This window comes from Protopterus annectens, chromosome 3.part0, assembly GCF_019279795.1.
Source record: "Protopterus annectens isolate FY-2018-M chromosome 3.part0, PAN1.0, whole genome shotgun sequence".
Taxonomy (NCBI): Eukaryota; Metazoa; Chordata; order Ceratodontiformes; family Protopteridae; genus Protopterus; species Protopterus annectens.
Genome location: NC_056731.1, coordinates 446413248 through 446430670, shown reverse-complemented (window position 1 = coordinate 446430670; position 17423 = coordinate 446413248). Strand labels below are relative to the sequence as shown.

At 46.0% G+C, this 17423-nt stretch overlaps 1 protein-coding gene across 2 annotated transcripts in view; it reads right to left on the bottom strand.

The window, feature by feature from the left end:
* Window positions 1-17423, bottom strand: part of CUL1 (cullin 1) — a 3347782-nt gene that overhangs the window by 3081987 nt on the left and 248372 nt on the right. For both annotated transcript variants that reach the window (XM_044064870.1, XM_044064871.1), the window contains exon 3: window positions 6967-7141. In XM_044064870.1, coding sequence (XP_043920805.1) covers window positions 6967-7141 — 175 coding nt within the window. The remainder of the gene's footprint in view (window positions 1-6966; window positions 7142-17423) is intronic.

Here is a 17423-nt window from a genome sequence, read left to right as displayed (position 1 = left end):
CCCAGACTTTGGAATCCGGCCGACCGAGGGCTGCCTGAGGCAGGACAACCCATATGTTATGACTGCAGTTGCATTCTTGAAGGACATCTGGTACTCTGCCTTGTTGGAAAAATTAGGGAAGAAGACCGGCAGTTCAATGGACTGATTAATATTAGATAAGGAAGCCACCTTGGGAAGAAAGGACGGATTTGGTCTCAGAGAGACTCTATCTTTATGGAATATCAAATATGGGGGCTTGACTGAGGGCCTGGATTTCTGAGACTCGTCTAGCTGAAGTGATAGCTATCAAAAAGGCAGATTTCCATGTAAGAAATTTTAAGTCGCAGGAGGCCGCAGGTTCGAAGGGTGGGAGAGTGAGAGCCTGCAGAAAGAAACTGAGATCCCAGGGCATAACAGGTTGAGATACAGGGGGACGAAGCAGAAGAGTGCCTTTCAGGAATGCTTTACACAGTCTGTGTGCCATTAAGCTAGGTTCATAAGCTACATGAAAATTTGAAATAGCCGCCAGCTGAACTTTGATGGTGGCTGAGGCAGACCCTTGGTAGAACAAAGCAGACAGAAATTCCAAAACAGAATCGATGGGGGCTGTGTAGGGGTCAATACCTTTGGACTGGGCCCATATTGAGAACCTTTTCCACTTACTAGAGTAGATCTTCCTAGTGGATGGTTTATGAGAGGACAAAAGAATATGGACCACGTCTGGAGAAAAATCATGACATCTGACTACGGATGGAAGTGGAGTAGCCAGGCAGTCAGCCGGAGGGTCCCCAGGGAGGGGTGGAACTGTCCCGACATATGTGTCAGCAAGTCCGGATGAGGGTCCAGAATCCAAGGAGTATCCACAATGTAAGGTTGAAGGAAGGGGAACCATACTTGACGAGGCCAGTGTGGCGCGATCAGAATCAACCTGCTTCCCAAGGATAGCGCTTTCTGAATCATCTTTGAGATAAGGGGAAACGGAAGGAAAGCATAAAGTAGACCAGAGGGCCAATTGTGTGCAAGATCGTCCCTTGGGAGTCCCCCGGTGGGGGGATCAGCGAGAAGTAGCTGCTGCATTTCGCATTGAGGGGACTGGCAAACAGATCGCAGCAAGGCTGACCCCATCTGCTGAATATGCTTTCTGCCACCCGGCGGTTCAGGGACCACTCGTAGGGCATGAGGATCGCTCTGCTTAGCCTGTCTGCAATCACATTGGTTTTCCCCGGGATGTGCATTGCCACCAAGGACCGTTGGGAAGCTATCGCCAAATTCCACACTCTCATGGCCTCCCTGCATAGAGGGTAAGATCGGGTTCCTCCTTGCTTGTTGAGACACCACACTACCGACATGTTGTCTGAGTGTATTGCAATAGTCCCTAGAGGGAGGACATCCTGAAGTGCCTGCAACGCAAAAAGCACTGCCCTCATCTCCAGGACATTTATGTGCAAGTCTATCTCGTGCTCCTGCCACATGCCTTGGACCATCCTGTCGAGATAATGCCCCCCACCCCACCTCACCCTATCTGGGAGGTGTCCGTGGTCACTGTGGCTACCGGGTTGTGGCTACCGGGTTGGGTGGTACAAATGGTTTTCCTACATTTAAGTTGTTGGTGCATAGCCACCAACTGAGGTCCTGCTTGCATTTGCCTGTGATTAAGATTGGATGGGATAGCAGTAGTCTTTGAAAGGACCATTGGGCGAAAAGGAGCCATTGCAGGATTCTCATATGTAACCTCGCTAACGGGACCATCATGATAGTGGACGCCATTGTCCCCAGTAATTGAAGAATTAGCCTTGCCTTCACACGTCTCAGAGGCATCATCATACGAACCTGTTGTTGCAACCCCGTGATCCTCTCCAGTGGTAGGAATGCCCTAAATCGAATAGTGTCCAACTCTGCTCCTATAAATGAGACAAGCTGTGAGGGTAGCAAGGCAGATTTTTTCCAGTTTATTGTAATGCCTAACCAGTGACAAAGATTGATGGTAGTATCTCTGTTTTGAAGAAGTAGATGATTGGTGGGAGCGGAGAGGAGCCAGTCGTCCAGGTATGGAAACACCTGGAATCCTTGACGTCTCAAGTGAGCAGCCACCACTGCCATGCACTTGGTGAACACCCTGGGGGCTGTGGTGAGAACAAAGGGCAGGGCTCGAAACTGGAAATGCTTGGCTCCCATCCGGAAGCGTAGATGACATCTGGATGCTCTGTCCATTTTGATATGGTAGTAAGCATCCTTCATGTCGATGGAGCACATACATACTTCTTTTCCCAACAATGGGAGAATCAATTGTAGCATGACCATCCGGAATTTGGACTTGTGTACGTAATGACTGAGTTCCAAAATGGGTCTCAGGTCCCCCGTTCTTTTTGGCACCAAAAAGAATCTTGAGTAAGTCCCTAATCCGATTGGGTCTGGGGGGGACTGGTTGGATGACTCCTTTTTCTAGCTGCTGAGAAACCTCTGATGCTGCTTGATCCCTTTGACTGGGTGGAACGTCTGGTATCTGTTTGACGGGAGGGGGTGCAGAGTAGAATGGGATGGTGTAACCTCCGGCGATTATCCCCAATACCCATTGGTCCTGGGTGATGTTGACCCAGGCTTCCAGATACCGGGAAATTTGACCCCCGACTGGCTCCGGAGAAGCACAGTCGGGCACACCCTCAGGACTGAGAGTATGGGAAACCACGAAAGGAATCGCGGTCCCCAGAATTGTGGGGGCCCCCTCTGCCTCTGGGGCGACATCTCCCTGAATACGACCCCCCCCCTGCCTCGGGAGGGGGTCTCACCTTGTGTGTCAGGAAAAGGCCTTTGTGATTTCTTGAACCACATCTTTCCCCTTGCTAAGCCTTGGGATAAGGTCCGACGGGAGGGAAAAATGAACTCCTACGGCAGACAAGGTCTTTCCCTCTTGCTCGCACCTTGTTTGGGTGTCTTTCACTTTGGTCCCGAACAAGGAGGGACCATCAAAGGGGGCATCAGTGAAGGAAGACTTAAAGGCCTCCGCAAAGTGACACAGGCGTAGACAGGCTTACCTCCTGAGGGCCACCCCTGAGCTAGCCACCCTACTTGCTCCTTCGGCCACGTATGAAATAAGTCGCATGGACGAGTTAGCGATGGAGTTCAGGGTAGAGAGCTGAGCACTGACAGTCTGGGCCACCGACTCAGGTACGTTACCCGCTAGAGTATCTCCTAACTCCTTAAGGAGATCACTCTGGAGCCACGTGAAATGAGACAAATAATTCAGCGACCGCAAGGTAAAGGTAGCTGAAAACAGGGTACGCTTCCCGTACCGGTCCATAGTCCTAGACTCCTTGTTAGGAGGATGGACCGAAGAGGAAGACTCAGCAACTTCCTTCTGGGTGGCTGCCGCCACCACCATAGCATCTACTGGGACTCCCTTAGCTAAAAATTCTTTTCCTTGGGTAGTGGACAAAAATTTGTTGGGGCGTCGAGGAACAGGCTCCACAGAGTCAGGGCCCTCCCACACCCTTCGACAAATAAGGTCAAGGAGCTCGTCGGAAGTTGGAGACACCCAGGAGGCGGATGGCTGAGCGCCAAAAGCCTTAAGGAATACTGACTCCTCCTCGGAGGGGGTTTTGGAGGGCCAGTCTCCTCTTTGTTTCAGGATCTCCAAGATATCGGAGAACGAAACGTCCTCAGAGGAAGACTTGGGGGATCCCTCGGATTCCTCGAGGTCAGTATCGGAAGTGAGCGACTCGTCCTCGGAGTCTATGTGCTTCCTCTTGCACAATTTCTTTCTGGGGGGTTCCTCAGGCACAGGCTCTGAGGGCCCCCTCAGAAAGAAGGGGACCGCTCGTGGGGGTATCCTTAGGCCCTGGCACTCTGCTGACCAAGGATAGGTGGGCGTCAGAAGTTCTCGCTGGTGTTGTGGGGGAAGGTAAAACCGATCCGAGAGAAGTAGCTGACCTAGCCAGGATGCTCCGCATAGCCTCGAAGGTGTGACCTCCCGAATCAGAGGACCAACCGCCCTCCAAGGTTATGACCGGGACCGGTGTCCCCGCAACCGAGGCACCGAGAGGGAGGCTCGGAACCGAAGGGTGTTCCAAGGCATCCCCCTCGGGCCCGACCGAGGAGACCAGAGTCTCGAACCCTGTGGATGGAACAGACAAGGTCGGAGCCAATGCGGGCACCGATAAACCCAGCTGGGGGATCTGAGCCCGGCGCAGGAACGTCCCGCGGAGCTTATGGACTCCGATGACAAGGATGTGCTCGGAGGAGAAATAGCAGAAACAACCTTAGGAGCCAGCTCCGGGGCCGACTGGGTAGGAGCCGAGAAAGGTTTGGCCAACACCGGCAACTGTAGGAGCCTCTGCACCACCCTATCTACATCCAAATCGGAAAGCCTGGAGGACTTGGTGGAGATGGATGGAGACCTAGACCTCCTATCTGGAGAACACTGCCTCAAACTTGGCGACCGGCTCCGAATTAGTTCCAGTACGATCGGAGCGGACGCAGACTCACTAAACACAGCTACCTCCTGCGGCCCCGATGATGGTGGAGCCGAGGAAGCAGACTCAACAATAGTGATTTTAGAAGGTGGCTCCGAAGCAATAGATGGAGCCGGAGACCTTTTCTTGGATTTTGAGGATTTAGACTTCGACTGGGAGCTGGGAGCCGAACCTAAATCCTCCTCAAAGGACGGTTTAAGCAGTCCCTTTAAGATTAATTTGTTTTTCCTCTCTTGGAGCACCCGAGGACTAAAGGCGTGGCAGAAACTTCACGACTCCTGTAGGTGGATGGCTCCAAGACAGTAAACACAGACTGAGTGTCCATCTGTGATGGACATCTTATAAGCACACTTCGTACACTTCTTAAAGCCTGAGGGAGTATGCTCTTTCTGCTCCTTAGACATTCTAAGCAGACAACCGTAGCAGCCGCTACTGACAAAAGGTGGGAAACCGCTAACACAGAGACCAAGAGTCAACACAAGTACAACAAACAACCAAGGCACAGGGGAGAGAACCTCTAACTAAAACGGTTCTCCACTTAAAAAACTACAACGCACCAAAACGACAGCAAGAGAAACACCGCAATGGAGGACTAGGTCCTCTAACTGAAACGGGCCTAGCCCGAGGGAAGTTAGGGATACCACAACACACAAAAACACTCAACTCACAAAATACTAACGCAGCAACAACAGCTATGAAAAAGCTCTACCTGGATAACAACAATCAGCAAAATTTTTCACAGGAAAAAGGTTTTAGCAATACTTAGCCACAGCCAAGTCGAGACCACGTCCGAGCTCTACAAGCAGCAAACGAGATCTGGGATGTGGAGCAGTGTATTGTGGGATACCATCTTAGCCCAGCCAATCAAAGACTTTCGAGCTAGTAAATAGGCCGAGTCAGAGCTGATATTCGGCTCCAAACCCACAGGTGAAGAATGTAGGCGAGATAGGACTACATAACATGTCATGTTTTTTTTAGTCTTTGGGACAAAGGACAGAGAGATCGTACAATTTTTACAGCTGTCCTCTACACCCAAGCAGTAAAGGTACTGAGAGTGGAGATCCTTGGACAGAATTTATCACAATTGCACTTTTCCCTCCTAGGTGACATCTAATAGAGCAACAAACAGCATTGCAACTGAGAAAAAACAAGGAAGGTTCCCAAACGGAGCACTTATCTGAACTAGTGATGGCCAATGGTACAAAACAGAATTAACAGCCAGATGTGGACAGGTGCAAGATGTGTTCAGACTGGTGGTGAGATGGTCTGTGGTTTTACACTCATATTTCTACTTGTGTACCATTGCATCCAAAGCTTAGATCATATGTCAGACACATCAACTCGAAGGAAGGTTTTAGCTTTGGTACCCAGGCCAGACATTCTATGTTACTTGGCGAGATAACATAGCAGTTTGGAATGCTCCAACAGTAATCTAAAGGAGGATATCTGCTAACATACAAGCACCACCATAAATACTGTAACCCGAACAGAGGTGCATAGTGAACCTAAGAAACAGGTCCTCACTTTCACATAATTGAAAGTAAAAAGTAAATAATTTTCATACGAGGTGGGGCACAGCAGCAGAAACCATTGCCTCACAGTGCCTGGGTCTCCCATTTCATGTGTACATCCTCCATCTCTGGGTGTCTTATGCCTGGTGTTTTGCTATCTTCTCATATTCCAAAAATGTGTATCCTCCAAACTGCCACAGGAAATTATTCCATATGTGTTTGTGTGCACGTGTATATGCATGTTCACAAGCGTGAATTTGGTGTTGGGCTGGTACTGGCTCCCCACCCAAAATTTAGGTTTGCCACCTTTTCAAAATGGCCAAAGTGGGACATTTTGGTACAAACGTCAGATTTTGCAGGCCGAAACATACCCATGGCCAGTACACAGGACAGAACTTCACTTCTTTGCCTAAATAAAAGCTTATTCTTGTAGCATTTTAGTTGCTTATTCTGTTTCTTATAACATTTAGGTGTTTCAGATACAGAATAACTGTTTTATGCAACTATTACATAAAATATAGGCAATAATTTTGTCCTAAAATCTCAGGACATTTGCCATTTTTACAATTTTTTTGCAGAACACAACTGCCCAAAGAGGGATTGTCCCTCACAAAGTGGGACAGGTGGTAACCATACAGAAATTAGATTCTCTGCCTTAAATCCAGTGAGTGCTAGGCTAGGCTGCAACTCCCCTTGTGACCATGAACTGCATGGGTAATTGGAGAATTAATGAAATGTACTAGGGTAATGAACCAATCAAATACTTCATTTTGCAAACTACTGGCATTCCTTTAAACTCAGATGTTTACGGAATTTAATTCACAAAAGGAAACAGATAAGAAAAACACATGTGCAAGAAAACTATGGCACTATTAAACAGACTACAACTTACAATGGGACTGATTTTCAAAGAGGAAAACTAAATCTTGCACATTTGTAAAGCAAGTTTTTCAAGCCAAAAAGTATGAAATATGCTCCCTGATCATGCAAACAAAAATACAACTTACCTTAAGTAGACTGGTTAGGTAATTCTTCAGAAAATCTTTAAGCCGTTTATACAGTTCCAAGCCCACAAACTGAGCTCCTCCTGGGGTCTGACTTTTTTTGGACTTTGATGGAGGCACTCCAGCACCTCGTGCTTGATTAGACTGGTGAACACTGGTACAGTAGTTATAAACATGTCTGAGCAAAGAGTTAAGGAATGTGAAAGCAGAAATAGTCATACCACGTAAGTGTATTCCAAATCTAGACAACAAAAAAATTCCCAAAACGTAACAGTCACAACAGTAAAACATTTAAAAAACAAATGCAAGTCCCACAGTTAAAATTGGTAAATTAAGCAGCTTGCTTACTCACTGTCTCTACATATTAAATAAATGTGTGTGTGTATACACACACACACACACATATATATATATATATATATATATATATATATTATATACATACACAAACACACACACACTTGCATTCCACCATTTTTCTACATGATACCCAAGCCTTCCTTAATCACACAAGCAGCACAATAACTTTTGTTTCCTTGTTTCCAGGAGCAAACACATACCACTGGCTTCAAGTAAAATCACTATGTTGACAGCTGTAAGCCTTTCACTGTGTTTACCTCAAAATACCTACATTCAGTACAGATGGTTCTCAAAATAACCACCTTTATTGAATGCTTCATTAACCTAAACTAATCTGACTTCAAGAAGTAGATGCCAAAAAGCAGTATACCTAACACAGAGCCCACAGGGACTCAACTTCCTCGGTCCTACATGAGAGTTGGCTGTCCAGCATGCAATGTACAGTTGTGTATATTTTCCATAAATGTAGATATTCGCGCGTCTTCACTGTTGCAGTCATTACCATTTGGGTAATCTGCTGGCAGGTTGCCCTCAGTCAGCCTGAATAACAAAGTCTTGGGTGTTGTGTCAGTTGCCGTCTCCTCTTCCACTACGTCAGGTCGTCAGGGGTATAAAACATGCAGCCAACGCCATTTTATTCAGTTTTTCTTGCCCCAGATGTCAGGTGTCTCCCAAATGGGGAGCAAAACAAAAAAAAAAAAAAATATATATATATATATATATATATATATATATATATATATATATATATATACACATATATATATATATATATAAATAAACAGAAATATATGTAAATGCACTTTTAGCAACATAAACTTTACCTTCATCTAAAAGCAAATACATCACAAAGGCTTCAGTATATAGTGAAGGAAAGAAAAGGTATAGAAAAGGGGGATGGCGGGTGGGTAACACAGACTGCAACAGTGAAAACACTCAAACATCTACATTTATGGTAAGTGTACACAACTGTACTATGTTCTTCGTGTTTCACTGTTGCAGTCATTACATTTGGGTAGAATCCCAAAGCTATGGATGGGAGGATGGAACTAAACAGCATTAGGAGCGGATATAAGGCCCTGCAGAACTGCAATGGCAAAGCCTTCCCTGGATTTGGAGGAGAGAGGCAAATGATAATGCTTCATGAAGGTATGAACAGAGCTCCAAGTAGCAACCTCTAAAATGTCTTTGGTTGGAACCCCTCTGAGAAAGGCTGCTGAGGTAGAGGCAGCCCTGGTGGAATGTGACATGATCCCATTGGGCACAGGTTTACCATGGTGCAAGTAGCAGAAACGAATGCAGTGGCTTATCCACTTAGAAATAGTCTGCTTTGATATAGCCTTCCCCTCTGACCCTGCAGCAAATGCTACCAGTAGTTTCTCAGACTTTCTTAGAGATTTGGTCCTGTTTAAGTAGAATCTTAAGTTGTCTGTGCACGTCCAATGAATGCAGAATCTGCTCCCCCTTGTTCTGCGGATTTGGGTAAAAAGTTGGCAGGTGAATTGTCTGGTTAAGAGCCACACTGGATACCACCTTGGGCATAAAAGAAGGATTGGTCCTGAGGGACTCCCTGTCCTGGTAAAATGTAATAAAAGGCTCCACAACCATGAGAGCCTGTAGTTCTGAAACCCTTCTTGCTGAAGTGACTGCCAAGAGAAAAGCTGTTTTCCATGATATAAATTATATATCTGCAGTAGCTGCTGGTTCAAAAGGAGGCAGGGTGAGTTTTTCCAACACAAAACTGAGGTCCCCATGCTGGAGTTGGTGATTTTCTGGGAGGCCTTACATTTTTGGCCCCTCTAAGATACTGTTTAAGCAGAGGATGAGAAAAGAGGGGAGGCTCTGTGTTGTAATGAGCCGAGATGGCAATGGCATGGATTTTTATTGAAGAAAAAGATAAGCCCTTGTCAAACATCTCAGTCAAATATTGTAAAATCTGAGGAATATTGGGTTTTCCTGTGTCTGCTCCTTGTGCTTGGTTCCAAGCACAGAATCTCTTCCATTTATCAGCATAAGATTTTCTAGTACTAGGCCTTCTGGCTTCCAAAATGACATCCATTACAGATTTACTGAGAGGTGCTGTTTGAATAATTAAATGATCAGCCATGCTGAAAGATTCAGAGATTGGAGCTGAGTGAGCAGAATTTGATTGTTCTGCTGAGACAGTAGATGAGGTATTTGAGGCAAGTACCAATCAGGAAATTGAGACATGTTCCTTAGAAGTGGGTACCAGTGCTGGCGAGGCCAGTCCGGAGAAACTAGGATCATTTTTGCTTTTTCCTGTCCGACTTTTAGTAAGACCTTGGAGAGAAAAGGCATAGACTGATGGGTTTTTCTAAGTGAAGGATAGGGCATTCACTTTCCATGCTTTTTTGTGATGAGTTCTTGTGCAGAATTTGTCCAACTGATAATTTTGGGGAGAGGCAAATAGATCTATGTCTGGGCTCCCCCATTTCTGTGTTAACATGCTGAAGATTTGTGGATCCAGTTTCCATTCGTGCGGGTCCATAAAATTTCTGCTTAGGTCGTCTGCCAGAGTATTTTTTTCCTGGCAGGAATTCAGCTTGAAGGTGTATTTGGCAAGTCAAAGCTGTGTTCCACAATGCCATGGCTAGTCAGCAAAGGGGGTAGGAATGTGTACCCCCCCCCCGCTTGTTTATGTACCACATAACTGTGGTGTTGTCTGTCTATCAGTAGTTGTCCTGGATGAAGCAAGTCCTTGAAGGCTGTCAGAGCATTCTGAACAGCTAGCATCTCTTTCTGGTTGATATGCAGATGCATTTGTTTTGGGCTCCATTTGCCCTGAATGCATCTCCGCGCCAGGTGGGCCCCCCAAGCATAGTCTGATGCGTCTGTAGTTAGGGTTTGGGTGGCAGGGGGTAGAAGGAATGACAGTCCATTGTTTTGGTGACATGCCTCTGCCCACAAAAGAAACTCCTGTTGTAGGCAACGAATGAGAGGAATCATTGTTTCCAGACTGTGAATGTTGACTCCATAAACTTTTTAGGTACCATTGAAGTTTCCTCATATGCAGTCTCGCATATGGAATTAGTAGAATGGAGAATGCCATGAACCCCAAAGCCTGCAGAATTTGTCTTGCAGATAACTGGGTTTTTGTTGCCATTTGTTTGATGCATGTTGTCAGTTGCCTTTGTCTGGCTTAAGGTAAGCCATCTGGGCAGTTGTATTCAAGCTTGCACCCAGGAATGTAATTATTTGAGAGGGTACCACTTGGGATTTCTTTTTATTGTGTACCCAAGGCATGTTAGAAGCCTTTTTACAAATACCAGATGTTGAAGAAGAGTGTCCTTGTTCTCTGCTTGAATGAGACACTCGTCCAGATAAGGATAAATTTGTATGCTTCTTTGTCTGCAGAATGCAATTACTGGTGCCAGGCACTTTGTAAAGACCCTGGGCGCAGTAGATAAGCCAAAAGGCAGTGCAGAGAATTGGCAATGCAAAAACCTGCCTTGAAGCGGAGGTATCTTCTGCATGATTCCCATACTGGGATATGCAGGTATGCCTCTTTTAAGTCTAGAGTCACTAAACAAGCGTTCCTGCCCAGCATAGGCAGCAGCTGTTGTAAAGTCAGTATTTTTAATTTTGGAATGTCCAGGAACGTGTTCAAAATCGATAAGTCCAGTATTGGATGCCAAGAATTGTCTTTTCTCGGTACCAGGAACAGTCTTGAGTAAACACCTTGCCCTTTTTCCTGTTCTGGTACTGGTTCATATCCTCATATCCATGAGGGACATGACTTGTTTCTGAGCCTCTGCCCACTGAGTTTGTGGCAGATCTGGCCATCCGTTTGGAATTGGCAAAGTATGGAAATTAAATCTGTACCCCTGGGATACCATGTTTAATACCCACTTGTCATGGGTAATTAAATGCCAATTTTGAGTATGAATTGCTAGTTTTCCCCCCAAGGGGGCTGCCAAAAGATAAGTGCTTGGTTATGGTAGAGGAAAGTCATTGAGACTGCTTACTGTAGGGTTGTGCTTTGTTTCCTCCAGATTTGGAGGTGGAGGCACCCCACTGCTTTGACCTGTAAGAACCCTGTGATTGGTATCTGGAGGTTTTTGAGAGCCTGGATTTGCCTTGAGTGGCTCTGTTGGACACAGGAAAGGACCAATTTTTAGTAGGCCAGTGCCTACTGAACCTAGGTGGCTGCACTTGCAAGAAATCTTTCACAGTTTGCATAGATTTAGCTTGGTCTTCCATTTTCTTTAAAACCTCTTCTGCCTTATTACCAAACAGAGTATCATGCTGCAAAGGAGCATCCACCAATTTAGCTTTAACATGATCAGGCAGACTTTGCTCCTTGAGCGAGGCATGCCTTCTAATCATAGATCCAGTAACTGCGGCCCTGCAAGAGGCCTCCAAGGAATCAAAACCACATTGCAAAGTATGCTTTCCAACCTGTTCCACTGAATGCAATAATTCCTGTAACTCTATTTTCCACACAATCAGAAACCAGCATCATTTTCTGTTTCAGTAAGCCCATAACACACTGTTGATATTTAAGCATATGAAACTGGCAGTTTAAGGCTCTGATTGCCAAGGTTGCAGACGTATAAACCTTCTTTCCCCATCTATCCAGCGCCCTGGAATCTCTATCAGAGGGGGCAGGATTTTTGGCTGTAGAGGCCTTTACACCCTTGGGACCTTGTGAAATAGTCTCAGGATCAGCAGCAGGATTTTTGAATAGAAATTTGTGGGAGTCAGGAACCCTGTAATATCTTTCTGGCTTACTAGGAGCCGGATGTAGGGAATCAGGAGCCATACTAGATTCCGAAAAAACATCAACAATGTCTAACACAGCAGGTGTTGCCAAAGGCCTACGCTAAGGAATAAGGAGGAAATCCCCAAGCCTCTTTTTTGATTCAGAGAAGTCCTGACTCTCCCAGTGAAAATGTTCCCTTAAAGTTTGCAAAGTCTCTCCAAAAGAGTAATCCAAAGGAGGCGATGCAGATGGGATGGATTCCTCTGCATCAGAATCCTCATAGGGTGGAATAGAAAATTCCTGATCAGAAGAGGAATCAGAAGAAATGGAAAAGTACAGTTTTGTACCTACCATAAATGTAGATGTCAGATAGGTATGCATCTGCAGTCATCACATATGGGTTGTCCTGCCTTAGGCAGCCCTTCGGTCGGCCGGATTCCAAAGTCTGGGTCCGGCGTCGGCTGATGTCACCCTTTCCCCGACGTCAGAGCGCCTGGGGTATAAAAAAAGAGTCAGTCTATGCCATCTTCCTCAGTTTTTCTTGCCCCAGATGCTAGGTGCCCTCTAAGGAAGGCTAAATTTGGAGAAATGCAAAAAATTCCAAACATGCACAGTAATAAAAAACAAATACACCATAATAGATAACCCCAGCTAGCTATAAGAGGGAGTATTACCCAAGAAATACCACAGAGGGGGGAAGGAGGGAGGGAAAACCTGACTGCAGATGCATACCTATCGGACATCTACATTTATGGTAGGTACAAAACTGTACTATGTCCTTCAAGGATGCATCTGCAGTCATCACATATGGGTAGAATACCATAGCCAATCTGGGGGTGGAGGATCTATGTAAAGGATGGTGTAGCTAAAATGCCCTGCAGGACTGCCGTAGCAAAGCCTGCTCTGGATCTGGAATATAAAGGTAAATTGTAATGCTTGGAAAATGTATGCACGGAGCTCCATGTAGCAGCTTCTAAAATGTCCTTGGTAGCCACCCCTCTTAAGAAGGCTGTGGAGGTGGCTGTGGCTCTCGTGGAATGAGGTCTAATGTTAGCTGGCACAGTTTTTCCATGAAAGGAGTAACAAAAACGAATGCAATTCCCTATCCATTTTGAGATTGTCTGTTTGGAAATCGCTTTTCCTTGTGCACTAGCAGCATATGCTACCAACAGCTGGTCAGTTTTTCTGTAACTTTTAGTTCTGTCCAAGTAGTAGCGCAACTGTCTGTGTATGTCCAGGGGGTGCAGAAGTTTCTCCCCTTTGTTTTGTGGATTCGGAAAGAAGGTAGGCAAATGAATAGCTTGGTTTAATGAGACCCTGGATACCACCTTTGGCATAAATGTAGGATTGGTTCTCAATGAGACTCTGTCCTGATGAAAAATAGTAAATGGCTGTACTGCCATGAGGGCCTGTAACTCAGATACTCTTCTTGCTGAGGTTATGGCCAGAAGGAAGGCAGTCTTCCAAGACAAGAACTGTAGCTCTGCAGATGCTGCTGGTTCAAAGGGAGGCAGTGTTGGTTTTTCCAACATGAAGTTAAGGTCCCAAGTAGGCAGTGGTGGTGTCCTTGGAGGCTTGATGTTTTTAATCCCTCTTAGAAACTGCCTTAGGAGAGGATGTAAAAAGACAGGTGGATCAGTATTGTACTCTGCTGAAATTGCTGAAGCATGAATTTTAATGGAAGAGTACGACAGACCATTGTGGAACATTTCTGCCAAGTATTCCAGGATACGTGCCATGTTCATCACTGTCACATCTAGGCCCTTTGTGGTGTTCCAAATGAGAAATCTTTTCCATTTTGCTGAATATGCCTTTCTTGTGGAAGGCCAGCGAGCTTCCATGATAATATCCTTCACTCTCTGGGATAGCCTATCCTGAGGAGGAATCAAGGTATTTTCCAGGCTGTTAGTTGCAAGGTTTTCAAGTTGGAATGCAGAGTTTTGTAATTGTGCTGTGTCAGGAGCAGTGGCCATTGAGGAAGAGGCCATGGTTTCGTGCGTGACATGCTCTTTAACAGTGGGTATACCAGTGCTGTCTTGGCCAGTCCGGAGCTATCAGAATCACTTTTGGCTGCTCTGTCCTGATCTTCAGTAAGACCTTGGTCAGTAATGGGAGAGGTGGAAATGCATACACTGTTAGAGTTCTCCAGCTGAAAGAGAGGGCGTCCACTTTCCATGCTTGTGGGCGGTATGTCTTTGAGCAGAATTTCTTCAGCTGATGATTGTGGGGGGAGGCAAAAAGATCTATGTCCGGCCTGCCCCATGATTGTGTTATCTGTAGAAAGATGTCTGGGTGCAGCATCCATTCGTGTGCATCCATGATATTTCTGCTTAAGCTGTCTGCCAGTATATTGTCTTTCCCTGGCACAAATTGAGATTGCAGCTCTATGTTGAGTTTCAAGGAAAGTTCCCATAGATTCATTGGCAGTCTGCAAAGAGGATATGAATGGGTGCCTCCTTGCTTGTTTATGTACCACATAACTGTGGTGTTGTCTGTCCTTATTAGTAGGTGGTCTTGATGCAGAAAAGGTTTGAAAGCTTCGACTGCATGTATCACTGCCAGAAGTTCCTTGTGGTTTATGTGCATGCGTAGCTCTTTTTGTGACCATAGACCTTGAATGCATCTGCCCTCCATGTGCGCTCCCCATCCGTGGTCTGAAGAGTCCGTTGTGATGGTTTGGCTGGCTATTGGTTTGCTGAAGGGCAGACCCCTGTTTGACTGGCTTGCTTGAGCCCACCACAAAAATTCCCTTTGAAGGCATGGGATGAGTGGTATCAAAGTTTCCAAGCTGTGACTGTGCTGAGACCATAAACTCCTTAGGTACCATTGTAGTTTCCTCATATGCAGCCTTGCTTGTGGAATCAGAAGGATGCAAAAAGCCATGTAACCCAGCGCCTGCAGGATTTTCCTTGCAGTCAGCTGAGTTTTTCTTGTCAGACTTTTGAAGTAATCTGGTAGTTGACTTTGTTTTTCTTCTGTGAGGAAAGCCATTTGGGTGGTTGTATCTAGATTCGCACCCAGAAAGGTTATTCTTTGGGATGGAACAAGTCTTGATTTGTGAATGTTGACTGTATATCCCAGGGCCTGAAGTAGGTGAATGGCGTAATTCAAATGTTTTACCAAAGTTTGTTGGCTGTCCGCTTGTATAAGGCAGTCGTCCAGATATGGGTATATTTGAATCCCCTGAAGTCTGCAGTGTGCAATTACTGATGCCAGGCATTTCGTGAATACTCTGGGCGCAGTAGATAAGCCAAAGGGCAATGCTGAGAATTGATAATGCTCTGAACCTGCAAGAAATCTGAGGTGTCTTCTGCAACTTTGTCTGATAGGGACATGCAGGTATGCCTCCTTGAGGTCTAGAGTTACCAGCCAAGACCCCTTGCCCAGCATGGGAAGGAGCTGCTGTAGAGTCAGCATTTTGAACTTTGGTACAATGAGATAAGTATTCAGTGCGGACAAGTCGAGAATAGGCCTCCAATGTTTTTCTTTTCTTGGCACAAGGAAAAGTCTGGAATAAAATCCTTGGCCTTGTTCTGAGAGAGGAACCTTTTCTATAGCTTTCATTTGCATTAAGCTGGAGATTTGTTTCAAAGCCTCTGCCCTTTGATTTGGTGGCAGGTCTGGCATGCCTTTTCTTTTTGGTAATGTGTGAAAATGGAACCTGTATCCTTTATCTATTATTTGTAGTGTCCATTTGTCCCTCGTAATACTGTGCCAATTTTCTGAGAATAAAGAAAGCTTTCCGCCCAAGGGTGCTTCCAATTGAGCCCTGGTTGGCGGTGTCAAAGTAAAGTCATTGAGCCTGTCCTTGTGCAGCAGTTGTAGGTCCTGCATTACCTCTCTGGTTGGGAGGCTGCCATTGACTCCCTCTGTAGGAGCCTCTAGCTTGCCCTCTACCTCTGGCACGCCTGTTCTTGCCTCTCTGAAACCTGTCTGTGTCTGGAAAGGACCAATTTTTGGAAAGCCAATTTCTGCTGAATCTTGGTGGTTGGACTTGGAGAAAATCTTTGACAGTTTGTACAGATTTTGCCTTTTCTTCAACTTTCTTTAGGACCTCCTGAGCCGTGGAGCCAAATAACTTTTGCTTTTCCAGTGGAGCATCCAGAAGCTTTGCTTTGACATGGTCTGGCAGAGATTGTTCCTTCAGCCAAGCATGCCTACGTATGACTGCGCCAGTCATAGCTGACCTACATGAAGCTTCCAATGCATCATAGCCACATTGCAAGGAGTGGTTGGTAACCTGTTGTGAGTTATGTACCAGATCCTGAAGTGATTTGCGATCTAGGGGTTCAGGTGAAGACAGTTTTTTATGCAATTCATCTAACAAATACTCTTGGTACTGTATCATATGAAATTGACAATTCAATGGCCTCATAGAAAGAGTAGCAGAAGTATACACTTTTTTACCCCATCTCTCTAAAGCTCTAGACTCCCTTTCAGAGGGGAGAGGATTTTTAGTAGTGGCAGCTGCAACCCCTTTAGGGCCCTGGGAAATAGTTTCTGGATCAGCAGAGTGGGCCTTGTAAAGGTGAAGATGCGAGTCCGGGACCCTGTAGTACTTATCGAGTTTGACAGGAGCCGGAGGAAGAGAATTAGGGGTTGTGCTAGGCTCAGAGTACACATCATCAATGACATTTAAAACAGGAGGAATAGCCAAAGGTCTATGCCGAGGCAAATGCAAGAAGTTCCTTAATCTCTTCCTGGAATCAGAGAATTCCTGACCCTGCCATTGGAAATGCTCTCTCATAGTGTGGAGTGTCTCCTCAAAGGAAAACTCTTCAAGAGGGGAGGCCGAAGGAATAGATTCCTCTGCATCAGAATCCTCGTAGGCCGAAAAAGCCTCCTCCTGGTGGTCCGAGAGAGTAGAACCATCTGAGGCCTCATCTGAGGAGTGGGGATCAGAGGGCTCAACCCTGGGCCTTTTGTCTGGAGGAGGTTGAGAGCCCCTGTCCGGATGAGGTTGAGAGCCCCTAATTAAGGAGATAAGGTCCTCTGCTAAGCTTAGAATCTGTGAACCTGTAGTGGGTCCCTGAGGGATAACCTTGGGAGGCAAAGCTTTGGATAGTTTAGCAGTTTTAGCCCTAGAGAATGCCTTAATGGACATGGATGCAGGAGGCCTGGCTGCACCATGTGCTGGTGTAGTTTTGTCTAAAGGTATGGTGTCGGAAGGTTCCAGGACACCAGTTTCTGTAGGAAATTCAATAACAGATTCAGCCGGGGCCTCCGGGACCGAGGTAGTCGGCTGAGCGGTTTCGGTGGTAGAAGTACCAAGGACTCGGTTTCCGCCGAGACCGAGACACTCGCGGTAGGCCTGGCCGTGGTTTCAGCCGAGACCGCGGCCCGCGTGTGTCGGTCCTTGTCCTTCCGTTTCTTAATC